We start from the raw sequence: 14037 nt of genomic DNA on the forward strand, positions 1-14037 counted from the left end.
GATATTATGTGATTTACTTTCAAGTTAGAGAACGAAATTAAAAAAAAAAAATGTCAATTTTTTGGGATATTAGGTAAAGGAGAAGAAAGACAAATAATTTGCACAAAAATGTTAATATAATAAGTAACAATAATATATAACTTATATGCATGTATACATGATTCTTATGACAACAATTTCTTAGTTTTCTGCTTATTCTACCCAAGTCGTCGAAAGTATCACGCGAACTTGACTTCATAAAATCTCTCAGTTAAACTGGAAATTGTTAACAAAACAAAAAAAAGAAAAGAATCCCAATCGCTGGTGTGAAACTTTCGACTCACCTTTTTTTGTATTTAACGTAATATAATATAATATGTATATATTAACATTTTCCTTGTAATCAGTAAATATATATATATATATATATATATATATATATATATATATATATATATATATATATATATATATATATATATATATATATATATATATATATATATATATATAAGGGTCCTACCTAAAGCAGTTTTACAAAATGTCGAACTTTAAATTTATTATATAATAAAAAAAAAATGGCGAGCATAATTTTTCCACCACCTTATATATAATAATATAATTGATTTCAACAATATAACAAAAATAGAAAAAAAAACAATTAATTACTCTTTATCGTTAGATCTAAATAATTTTTTTAAATTTTTTTTATTGAAAATTAATATAACAAATTTTTATTTCTCTGCAAATGTTAATTTTTACTGTCAAAAATATTTATGATAACAGTAAAATAATTAATTATAGTTCTTTATTGTAGAAAATATATTTTTTCAATAATAATAATAATAATAATAATAATACTAATAATAATAATAATAATAATAATAATAATAATAATAGTGAGTAAAATAGTTATTAAAGAAATAATAATATAAAATAATCAATAATACAATCCAAGCCATGAAAAATATTTTGTTTATAAATAAATAAGATCCGAAATTTTTAAAACTTAACATAAATCTTGATTTCATAAGAAAAGAAGAAATTTACAATAACATAATGATTTTATCAATATATATATATATATAGTAAATTTTGCTTATTTCACCGTAAATCTCATTTTTTGTGTTCACAGTAAAAGTTTTTCTGTTGAATATTATGAATCGATGGGAAAATATATAGAGAGAGAGACAAAATATTTGTGTGTGTGTGTATGTAAGATAGAAAAAAAATGAGAGGGGGAAACGAAGTTTTTTATGAGTACGACAAAAAGTCTTATATAGTTGTGACGCTACTTTTTTCACAAAACTTTTCATAACAGGACTATACAAAGTATCAAACAATTTTTTTTTTCTTGCCACAGTATTTCATTTGTATAAATCCCCAGACAGGATCTTTTTTTTTCTAGTCACGTACTTAAATTTTTTTTTATTCACTATTTTCTAAAGCAGAAAAAATATTTACATTGTATATGTTGAGCAAAAACATGTTTTCTTAAATAGTACGTGATTTATATTTTACAGATCAATTTTTTTTCTACTGGAGATTTAATATTAATTTCTATTCGAGAATTATTTATCCTGTCAAAAAAAAAAAATCCCAAATCGTCATTAGTCAGAATTTTACAAGTGCAAATAGTGATTGGAAAAATATTTTATGATTTTTTTTTTTTTTTTTTTTGAAAATATATATGATCGATATATGGCAGTTTCATTGACAAATTGCGTGGCTCGACTGTGGGTGCATCATACAAAAGCCAAGCGAGCGTCGAACCTTGGGTTTTTCGAATTTAAACAGCATCCCGATTATTATTCTCTCGTGTCTGGTTTATAAACAAACTTGTCGGTGAAAGCGATGTCGAGGGGAGATTTGAATGCGAATGCGAAGCATCTCCTTTACTTCAAACCAAAACTGATCCACACACCCATATATATTTGTATATATATATAACACAAATTTCTCATGGAAAATTTTCAAAGCATATATCCTATCATTCGCAGGAAAATAATTTCACGAAAAATTATTTTTTTTAACACACACACACACATCTTTTCAATTTCATGAAAAGTTATTATTTTTTGTTGTTGTTGTTTAGTTCATCAGTAATTCATTTTAAAAATGTTTAAAACGAATTCTGAAATCTTTCTTCTGTGGATTTAAATGGAAATTATTTTCTCTAAAAGAGGGGGATTTATAAATTAGAAAAATCCACAGATTTTATTAAATGTTAAAATTTTTTTTTTCAAAGCATCTTATATTTTGTCATCGAGCTTTTTGATTTTCATTTTTTATGTAAAAACATTCTATCTATTTTTTGAAAAATTTACTAATTAAATATTTTTAATAAATTTGATTTTTTTTTTTTTTTGTACAAAATTTAAAACGTTTGATTTTAAAAATTAATTAATATTTTCTTCTGAAATACTTTTTTTTTAAAGATATATTTATAAGACAATTTCCCCGCTTAAAAATATTCTAATTAAGCAAGTAATTAAAAATAAATTCCAAATTTACAAAATTTGATATATATATATAAAAAAAATTTATTTGAATCAACTATTCGGTTAATTGACCGAATTTATTATAACTTTTTATTTGACTCAACTACTTTGTGGCTTGACTAATATCAAATAAATATTTATTTGTATCAAATAATTTTTATTTTTATTTAAAAAAAAAAAATTTATTTTGTACCAAATAATTTTTTATTTGTAGCAAACAATTTTTATTTGTATCAAACAATTTTTATTTGTATTAAATAATTTTTATTTGCATCAAACAGTTTTTATTTGAATCAAATAAACTTTATTTAAATCTATTATGTATTAGAAACAAATAAAATTTCATTAACACAAATTATTCATAAATATATTTATCAGATATAATATAGTCAAGTGTAATCAATTATTTGGATCAAAATAATTTTTTTTTTTCAGTATACGAGAATATCAGAAAGTTTCTCCACGTTTGTGACATATTTTGATTTTTTTTTCAAAATGAAATTTAAATGACTTTATAGAGTGAGAAGAGAAAATTGAATCGACCGACAAATTCAGAGTTGAATAGATTCAATTTTGTCAAAGTGAAATTTTCTGTCTCTGAAAGAGTCAGAATCGAAGGTCATCCCCCCCTCTCTCTCTCTCTCTCTCTCTCTCTTATTCACTCTCAGGAGAGAAATACGAAGGGTAACAGAAAAAAGGACTCAAGAGAAAAAACACGTTCAGGGAAAATGATCCAGTTGAACGCAAACTTTTTTTTTCCATCCCTCGAGTTTGCGGGGTTGTTTTTATGATCGCAACAAAAATGATAGTAGGTAGCTTTTCGTCAGTACATCCTCGCAGGACGAGTTAAAGATCATATATATGAAGGGCAAACGAGAGGATATTCCTTCAAACGAAGATATGGGATGTAGTTTGCTGCAAGTTACACACACACATATATAGAAAAAAAACTCCATAGGGGGAAAAAAAAGAGTTGAAATTTTACGAGCCCCTTTTGAGCAAGAGGGACAACCCACTATAATATATATATATATATATATACGAGAGCGGTAAAAGTCTTTTAACAACTTGCGAGATGAAACTTTCATTTTGTTGGCTTTCTGGAAATGGGCGCGGCGGCAAAGAGTCCGCGAAAGCTCGACTTTGCCCGACACGCGCCAAGACGTGACACAATCTAACTGATGGATTGTGTGCGAGGGGTTGTGTGTAATTGAGACTGGACGATTTTTTTGAAATTGCGCGAAAAAAAAGGCCAAATTCGATTTGAGGCAAAAATATTACTAAATCTGTCGAAATTGATAAAAGTTTTGTGAAAAAAGAAAGATTTACAATAAAAAAAAATTCCATTCTGTTCTCTATGAAAATTCTAGTTGTTCAAAAATAACCAAAAAAAAAAAATATTTACAAATTTTACTATACTAATATCAAAAGAAATTATTTGGTAAGTTTCAGTAAAATTGACTTGTACTACTGATGTAAGGAAAATTAGAATTTTGACAAATTTTTTTGAAATTGGCATTTACAAAAAAAAAACAATGTCTGACTATAGTTGACTTTAACTACTGATTTACAAAAAATTTCCAAGTCTCGGCTATAATTGACTTTACTACTAACAAATTTAGAATTTTCAAGTCTGATTATAACTTACTTTAACTACTAATCGAATTTACGAGAATTTCCAAGTCTGACTAAAACTGACTTTTACTACTGAATATCTTTTGTAACAAAATACTAGAAAATTAAAAAAATTGAAGATAACATTTTATTTTCTTACTATTTTAATAAATAATAATAAATTTAAATTAAGTTTTTCCTTTTCATAAATTTCGACAAATTTACTAAAATATTTCACCTCAAATCAAACGTTAATTAAATTAACATTCGGTTTTTGCACTGAATAAAAAATTTATTTGATTCAAATACTCGATTATCAAATAAAATATTTACTTAAACTAAATAATTTTTATTTGAACCAATAATTTCTGTATTTGAAAAAAAAACCATCTCAAATAATAATTATTTGATACAAATAAATATTTATTTGATAATAGTAAAGTAATCGAGTATTGGAATTTTTTTTCAGTGTGCGACCTCAAAATTTTCGCATTCTTCTTGGACGGATCGTCAAGAATGAAAAAAAAAGAACTTTCCACTAATTGATTGGTCCAATGTTTTTAAAAAAATATTTCTAAAAATGTTTTAAAAAAGCTTTGTTTTAGAAAATGCGGACGAAAATGATGTTTTTTTTTTTTTTTTGAGGACAGCTTCATTTTTAACTTTTATGATTCTCTTTTAAAATTGTTTTACAATAATTTCTATATATTTTTTATAAATTTTTCTTATTTGATTATTAGTCGCTCGTTTTTATGTAAAGTGTTGTAGATACGAGTTTGTAAATGTAAACGATTTCAAAAGTGGAATATTTTATTTTGAAAAATGTTTCAATTTTCATTTAATTGCAGAGATTTTTTTTTCTATATATCTTTATAATCGTCGAAATTTTTAGAGTGGAAAAAGATTTTTTTTTTTTTTTGCAAATCACTTTCTCAAAATTTATCTCTCGCCACTTGACGCTTTAGAGACACTATAGACTATATTAAGAAATTCAACACTTTTACAAAAAAAAAAAAAAAAAATGAAATTATTTTTATTACTAAATTATAGATAAATAAAAATGATTTTTAAAACTTTTATCAAAAAAGAAATTTCGAGATTTTATAAATCTCATCTATTATAAAAGTGTCGAATTACTGTAAAAACTTACATTAGTTAAAAGGATTGTTGTCTATGTTATTTTTATTAGATTTAAAAATTTTATAAATTTTTTTTTTTTTATCTAACTGAAAAACGAGATCTAACGATTTGATAATTGATAAATACATAGACCCGAAGTGTTTTCTCTCATATATACAGAGATTGGAAATAGGCAAGAAAAATTGGTGTTATTTGTTATTTTAAAAAGATAGTTTTCTATATGAGTGACTTATTTCAAGATAAAGCTGGTGCGGATCGGTCATTGGTCTTCGTTTTCCGCAGCTTCACTGTGGAAAAGACGTTGCTCCTGAAAGAAGGCCATGTTAGTAAATGAGTGAAGCCCCGAGGTGTGTCACTCTCATAAAAAGGAAAACTAGACACGAAAGACAAAAGAAAAAAAAAAAAGAAACGACACGTTGCCGAACGTTATGACGCCGGAAGAGAGTCGAGCGGAACCAAACAAAACGAAAAAAGAAAAAAAAAGTGAGAACAAAACAAGTAAATAAGAATCCCGTGTCCTGGGACGTGTCTTTATTTTCATTACACATTGTCCCATAGAAACATAAGTTCCCAATTTACTCTTAAAGAAACCGAAATTTTTTTTTTACGCCTTCGATAAAAATGTTTCTAAAAATGTTTTTATTTTTTAAGGAAAAACTCATCCTAGGAAAATATTATATTGAAATCGAAAAAAATTACCCTAAAAATACAGAATATTCATCTACGAAAGCAAACGAAAACAAAAAAGGCATTTTTTTCATGAAACTAACATTGATAGCGACAACATTTTGTTACAAAAAAACGAGGACAATAAAAAAAAATAGCACCTGAAAATTTGTCATTCTGTGCTGTAGGAACTTTACATAAATTTCAAAATACAACTAAAGTCAATTTGAATAGAAAAATTGTAAACGTATTTATAAAACTTAAATTTCTTCTCGGCAAAAAAGGACAAACTTTTGTAAACTACTTGGAGCACATAATTTGCATTTTATCAATTCGAAATGAAAAAAAAAAAATACGGTCACAATTGTCAATGTCAAAAAATCAAAAAGTTAAAAAAAAAAAAAAAATGTCTCGGTATTTCGGTTGTTACTTCTTCTTCTTCTTTTTGTTGTTGACAGATGGATCGACACCCCATAAATCGTACCATGGTCCACAGGTATTTTTCTCACGTTCTCTGGCACGGCCTCTCTCTCGATCACTGTCTCTTCTTAATTTTGTCCTTGGCAAAAGTGTTTTCTCAGCAACTTGATCCTTGACGATAATACAACTGTAAGTTGATTCCTCATCGGAAGCTTCTGTTTCGGTGAAATTTTGCATTAAACCATCGTCATCATCTCCATATGGTTTCTTTCTTCGATCATTTCTTTTAGCTTCATTATTCTCCTTTAATTCAGCGACAATTAAATTTCTCTTTGCTTCAAGACTTCGTTTTCTTTCATTTTCAAGAATCGCCTTACGCGACACATTACCAACAAAATATGATCTCTCTTGTTGTTGTTGTTGCTGTTGTTGTTGTCTTTCACGATATTCGGATCTTTCAATAATTTTTGGTCTCTCCGCAGGTGTTGGAAAATCATCGAAAAAATCCGTTTTCTCCGGTACATGCATACGTTCAGCTGCTTTTGGTTCGAGTCGTTCATTAGTAATTGTTGAATCACTATTTTTTTTCTCCAATGTACGATGCTCGGTACTCTCTTCAAAACTCGATTTTCGTGACGATTCATTTGTTTGATTTTTTTCATCCTTACTTTCTTTTTTCAACATTTTTGGAATATCAACTAATGATCGATGTTGCCACAGTGCCATTCCTTCGAGTACTTCTGAATCGCGTCTAAATCGCCAAAATGATTTTGTTCTTTTAACTAATTTTGGACTTTTTGTTGTGTCTACATCAAAAACACGACCCGTTTGTATTAAATGACCCATTGCTGTACTTTGTCGTGGTAAAAGTGGTTTTCGATTATCATTCTTCAATGTATTATTGTTTGTATCATTTTCCATTTTCTCAGTTGGATGATAGCCATGGCGTTCAATCACTTTATTTCGTTCTAACTTTGTTTCAAAGTTTGATTCATAACCACGATCCTTATCAATCATTGGTGGATCACGAATATTGTATCGTGTGGTCTCACCATAAATCTCCTCCTTCTCTGAATAGCGACGTTCGCGAAAAGTTCGTTGTTGATCAGTTGGTCTCTCGGGAGCTTCGACTGATGGTGGTCGTGGTCTTTCAAAACGACGCGTCGATAAACGTTCAACGTTTCTATTTCTTTCGGAATTCTTTTCAAAACTACGTTCTCTATCGTAGCCCAATGTTGCTGATTTTTCATAATAATTTCTTGGTCTTCTTTCACGTTCATTAAAATTTTCATAATTATTTTGCTTCTCTTCACGTGATCTTCTTTCATTAAATTTTGGTGGACTGTGCTCTCTTGCATATTTTTGTGCCGTTTGCTCCAATTTTTGTGCGATATGTTCAACTTTTCTTCCTGTTTCTGGAATTGTTATTGTACTCTCGTCATCTGAATTTGAAGTAGAAGAATTTGAAGAGCTCTTATTATACTTGGTCTCATCTCGTTCAGTAGTTCGATAACCCCGACGAGATGTTTCATCTTGTTCGTTGTAGTATTTTTTATTCTCATATTTGTCGGAATATTCGATACCATTACCATAGGTCTCATCTTCCTCTTCTTCCTCCTCTTCTTCTTCCTCGACCTCAATGTCATCTTCACTTTCAATTTTTGTCGACTCACCATTTCGACTATTGAAACTTCTCATTTTTTCATCACGGGAAAATTTACTTCTATTATTCGGATTCGGACGATTTTCAATACTTTTTGATTTATCCTGCTTCTTCTCCTTTTTTGTTGATGATCCATTTACAAATGAACGATTATCATCTGTTGTTGTCTCGTGTCGTCGTCCTGATGAATAACGTCCAGACTCAGCTTTCTCGCAATCTTGAACATTTGAATTGGCCCATATGTCCATTGCAGCTCTATAAAGATGCCAACTCTTCTCATCCCTTGGTATTGATTTCCAAGAATCGTTCTCCCAATTTTTTCCACTTGGCGCCTTTTCATCTTTTGGTTGTTGTTGTTGTTGTTGTTGCTGCTGCTGCTGTTGTTGCTGATTCTGCTTTTGGTGCTGCTTTTTGGAACGGTCGGCCTCGCGCGGCTTTCTGCGTCGCAGTCTGTTTTGGAGGTTTGTCAGGGTTGTATAGAGAAAATAAAAGAAAAAAAGAAACAAAACGGAAGACTGCAGTGCCAAAAGACCAAAGAGCCATCACAGTAGATACGGATCCCCTACGTGCCAAGTCAAGGAAAGGGATAATAATGACCGGAAAAATTTAAGGATCAACATTTTTTTTTTTTTTTTTTTTGCTTTTTAAAAGGATTTTTCGTGGAAGAGGACCACCACCGTCGCGTTTTTAATTCCATCGATCGTAGTAACGCATGCGGAATCTACAAAGAATGAAAAAAAAGAACGTAATCTAAAAAGTAAACCCATTCTTGTTTAACAAGAAGAGAGGTCCTTTGATGTTTGTATAAATATAATAGAAATTAAATGGAAACTCGTCAGCTTCAAAGGACTGATATTATTAGATAAATAAAAATATTACATTTCCTTTGTTAAATTTTTGTATTTTTTACAAGATTTTAAAAGTTAAAAAATTTTTTTCAAATAAATATTACTCAAAGGACCCTTTCCTTCTTTCTCTCTTTCCCAATCACTAATCTCTTGATTCAGAACATAAAATACATGAACAGGGAAAGGAATGAGCAATTTTTACAAAGCATCATGCCAATAATAATAATAATAATTTCAGTTAGACTATTAGGTTTTAAAGCAGTGTCTACATTGGATAACTTGGCTGAGAAATTTTTTTTTTTTTTCAATTGTAAGTTGGCAAATGAAATTTAAATGCGCCGAACACTACTATTGAAGCGTTCGCGATTTTATAGAAAAAAAAAAAAGAAAATAATAAATTCCGATGCTCACCTCATGGCCTCGTCATCGCTGTAATCAATATCTGGCTGAACTGGTGGCTCGTTAGAAAATCCACTATCATTACTACTGTGAAGTGAAGTAACAGCCTGAGGAGGTGGAACAGGAGGGACTGGCGGTTGTACTCTACGGCCACCAGCTAAAACTGTCGGCAAAGTACCGGATGGACGGATCTGTGAATAAAAGAGGAACAATTTTAGAACGCACTTTTCGTTATTACTGAAAATTTCTTTCAATTCAGAATGAGAAAATCTATTTTAATGGAAGAAAAAAAAAAAAAAAAAATTCTTACCGCTTTTTGTTGACGTGCTGTTGGAGTTGTAATATTATGAGCGCTATTACTTTTTGGCACATTGGTAGGAGTTCCATTATTGGCATTGCCATTACTATTAATTCCATGGCCCAAAGACAAATCATCATTACTTGGCATTGGTGGTCGTGTGGGTGGTGGTTTACACGGTGGTACTGTTCGCGGTTCTGGTGTTCGTCCATTATTCGAGCTGTGATTCGGTGATCTATTTTTTTTCATTGACAAATTAAATTATTTAATTTTTATTTATCATTAATTTGTTAATGATCAATAATTACCATTTCAACATTATTTATACAAATAGATCAAAAATATAAGTAGACAAGAAAATTTATTTCTAAAATTAATCATATTATTTGAAGAAAGATAATTAAATAAACATTTGGATAAATTGTTTGATTTTAATATCGAAAATGGAAAATAAATGAAAATCTTATACTTTTTTTTTCACTTTGTTTCGATTTACTTTAAATGACAATAAATTTTAACGGCTCATAAATTTGACAGAATGGAAATACATTTGAAAAAAAAACAGCGTCCTGTAAAACATTCATGAGATTCACTTTGGAAGGAGATTGTTTCAATCACTTTCATAGATTAAATGGAAAGGCATTTGCCTCACGCAATGACGTTTATTTCAGAGAGAGAGAGAGAGAAAAAAAACAAGATGGCAACGGTTTATGTGTCCACTCCAATCTACTGTATACAATATATATATATATATATATAAATACAGAATCTCATATAGAAAAAGTGCAATCAATCGAAATATATTTTATATTTTGCAAATTTTATTTTTGAGCAATTAGATATTTTACTATTTTCTTTTTTTTTTATTTCTTTTCTTTGTTATCTTTTCTTTAGGAAATGTGAAATTTACGACTCACCCTAAATTTTCGTCAATGATCACTTCAGTGTATGCCAGAGGGAACCATCCTGAACTCTGGGTACGAAGATTCTCACCAAACTGCCAACCCTTTTGTCTATCGCCTAGAGGAGATAAAAACAAAAATTCTTACAAAACTTTTCTGATAACTTATTTTCTTTTTAATATTAAAAAAAAAAATGGAGAATTTTTAAAAATCTATTTTCAATTATATCAATAATAATTAAAATGTAAAATAAATTGATGAAGGAGGCCTTGAGGCTAAGAAACTATTTGATAGCCGTTGAAAATAATTTAATAGGATTGCAGATGGTCGGCAAAATGATGGTTGGGGGAAAATTTAAGATAGTTACCCATCAGAGCAATGAGATCTCCTTCTAAAAAGCTGAGTTGATTTTCTCCAGAGCTGAGATAAGCGAAGAGTGCCCTGGCTAAAGGAGCATCGCCCCATCCTCCGGCAACAACTCCAGTGCTCATAACCACGGCACTGTTGCGGGATGCTGGTGCCATGGATCTTGGTCGTGGAGGTGTTTCCGGAACCTCTGTGAAAACAGAAACCTTGTAAATGCTTCAATTCACTTTGTGCCCTTTTCAAGTTTAAAACAAACATTTCCACGACAACCTGAATCATATTACGTCTACCTCCTTATGAAAATAATCATTAATCCTTTATTATACAGCATTACGTTTCTAAAAATATAGATTTTCCAATATTGAAAAAAAAAATTTTTTATTAAAAAATAAAATATTACAAGAAATTTGATAGGAAAAAAAAATTTATTTTTTCTTTCATGATGAAGAAGCTTTCAAATTAACACTCGATTTTTCAAGATTCCAATCAGTAAATCGCCAAGTACTGTATGGTGGTGATTAAATTGCCAACGGCTAAAGCGAATCAAGTGGAAAAATTGGGAATTCTCCTATAGTAGTGGCAGAACAAACAACGAAGAACGATACACGCCATACGTTGCTCTTCAACTGTTTTGCAAGCACTTCTACATTCGATCGGTCGCGCTATATTCGTTATTCATTTCTCTCTCTCTCTCTCTCTCTCTATGCCTGCCATTGGGAAAAAGGTAACTCGAAACTTGATATCACATGCGTGGATATTCACAATATTCATTCGTGTAAAAACCGTAAAAAATAGTGAGTATCCACTCAAAAGCCCTGTGGGATATATATATTTTTTTTACATTAAAATCAGCCACTAAACGTTCTCGTTAAAAAAAAAAAAATATTAAATAAGCGAGATTTTTTTTTTTTAATTGCTCTATTGATTGACACTTTTAAATAATTTTCATTAATAAAAATTCACTCATCGTTCTTCATCGAAAAAAAAAATTTATTCCTCATTTTAATAAACTGACGAATTTTTTATTCTATACTGTAAAATTATTTGTTTATCATTATATTTATTGTAAAATTTATTAAATATTTTATTTATTTAAATATTTATTATAAAATTGAAAATAATTTGAAAACTGAGGGAGAAAAAAAATTGCATTGAAAATTATCGATTAGCTGCATTTCCTGAGAGAGAGAAACAAAAAATTGAATTGAAAGCTGCTTCATCTGAGAGGGGAAAAATAGGACAAACCTGGTCCAAGTGAAAGAGACGATGCATGAAGATTGGCTTCAGATCGCGCCCTAGACAAAGCCGGTGGAAGATGAGGTGGTCCACTTTGATGAACCAAAGTTGAATTTCCAGGCGATGGTCCCAATCGAAGCTCCAAACAAGAACTGTCCATGCTCCTTGTCTTTCGCAATTGTGAATTCATTGTCAATTCAGAACCTCCATTTTCTTCATCGTCCGGCCAAAAGGAAACTTGCTGAAATGTTTCAATAAAAAAAAAAAAATATTATCAGTTACAATATTATTATTCAAAACGAAACGAATTCTCAAAAATGGCGAAAAAGAAATAATTATTACACAATTTTAATATTAAAAAGTATTTATCATCAATCGAATAAAAAATAACAAAAATGTTAATAGAAAGTTATAATTAGTTATAAATAGTTATAAATTAATTTTTTAAGAAAGAAATATAATTCTTAAAAATGATGAGTGATGGAAAAAAGTAATTGTAATTTTTTGCTCTATAGGAAAAAAGGAGAAATCGTAAGCTTGTGAGTTATTGTATATATAAGAAAAGATGAAATAAATATTTCAAGATCCATTCTCACCCTTAATCTCGAGGCGAACATATCCTCAACAGACTGTGGCAGGTACTCTCTTGTGGCTGCCACTTCACGCCACTCATCGACAGAGGGATGAAGTGCAGCCAAAGCCACTTCATGAAAACTTGCGTAGTGCTTTGCCAAGGAACATTGCCGCTCCAACACGAACCCATACCTTCTTCTCTCTTGTGTCATTGCCTGAAAAATTTCACTATTATTTACCATTTCCATTTTATCATTTCTCAATATAATAGAAATAAAATTTAATACAACAAAAGTTGCAAAAAAAAAAACTTTTGAAAATGATAAAAAAAAATGAATAACAAAATTTCAGAGGCAGTAAAAATAATAAAGATAATTTGTCAATCAGGATAATATAGTAAAAAAAAAATGATAGAAAATTGAAAAATAGTAAAGAAAAAAAAAATAGTTGAACTATTTAGAAAATAGAAGGAATAAAAAAAAAAGTTCTCGTCTGAAGTAAGATCAGAAGATCTACTTAACGAGCGACTCACGTTCTTCAAACTCTGTTCACAGAAGGCGTCAAGCTTTGACTTTTCCTCTTCAAGAATCTGCATGTTCTTCAACTCTTTGTCCATGGCAAGTCCACTCTTACTGGCACCTCTTGACTTTTTTCTTTGCTTTTTCATCGTTGCTGCTGCTTTACTATAAGTCTCAGATCTTGTCTTATGTTGCTGGAGAAATTTTTTTTGCTCACTCTGTTACAAACATTTCAATTGTCATGACAAGTCACATACAAAAACTATATAGATACAAATTCAAATTAACTTTATACAAATATAAATAAAAACTCACCTGAACAACTTTAGTATCCTTCTCTAAATTAGTTTCAAGTGGTACCAACAAATCGACATAGAATGCCTTTAACTGAAACAAAATTTCAAATTATAAATGAAAGTTTGTTTTTTTTTTTTTTTAATTAAATAAATAGTATTTTTTTCCTCGGAGGAGAAAACAATAATAACATAAATATAGAAAAAATATATATATGTAATAAAACAGAATAGAAATTAAAAGAAAATAAATTAAATTTATATATTTCATAAAAATGAAGAAATTTACGAGGAGTAAAAATTTTATATTACAAATTCTAACATGGTTGTTACTTGATTTCTTTGAAATTTCAAAAGGTATATACATTTAATTGCTTTGAAATATGATGTTGCTTTTGAACGAAAAAGCTTCAAGGTAAAGACATTTCTCTTAAATAAAAATTTCAACGAAAAGCTTTTTTTCGAAACAAACTTTTACAGTCTCCTTACTTTGAATGTATTGACCCACTTTTGGTGTACAATGTTTTTTTTTTTTTAAATAGAAACAAGTATTGTATCGCAAATAAACTGAATTTATTACATAAATTAATGTCTGACTAAAACTAATTTTTACTATCGATT

At 29.1% G+C, this 14037-nt stretch overlaps 1 protein-coding gene across 3 annotated transcripts in view; it reads right to left on the reverse strand.

Moving 5' to 3' along the window:
* Positions 1–937: 937 nt before the first annotated feature.
* Positions 938–14037, reverse strand: part of LOC127282960 (trichohyalin) — a 152256-nt gene continuing 139156 nt past the window's right edge. For all 3 annotated transcript variants that reach the window (XM_051307563.1, XM_051307562.1, XM_051307564.1), the window contains exons 6-14: positions 13439–13510; positions 13138–13341; positions 12629–12820; positions 12042–12273; positions 10798–10986; positions 10446–10548; positions 9541–9763; positions 9243–9421; positions 938–8433 (exon numbers count right to left, since the gene is read on the reverse strand). In XM_051307563.1, the coding sequence (XP_051163520.1) occupies positions 6327–8433; positions 9243–9421; positions 9541–9763; positions 10446–10548; positions 10798–10986; positions 12042–12273; positions 12629–12820; positions 13138–13341; positions 13439–13510 (3501 nt within the window). In that variant the 3' untranslated portion in view covers positions 938–6326. The remainder of the gene's footprint in view (positions 8434–9242; positions 9422–9540; positions 9764–10445; positions 10549–10797; positions 10987–12041; positions 12274–12628; positions 12821–13137; positions 13342–13438; positions 13511–14037) is intronic.

Source organism: Leptopilina boulardi, unplaced genomic scaffold (genome assembly GCF_019393585.1).
Source record: "Leptopilina boulardi isolate dan_hultmark-lab unplaced genomic scaffold, ZJU_Lbou_2.1 LbouV2_303, whole genome shotgun sequence".
Lineage (NCBI taxonomy): Eukaryota > Metazoa > Arthropoda > Insecta > Hymenoptera > Figitidae > Leptopilina > Leptopilina boulardi.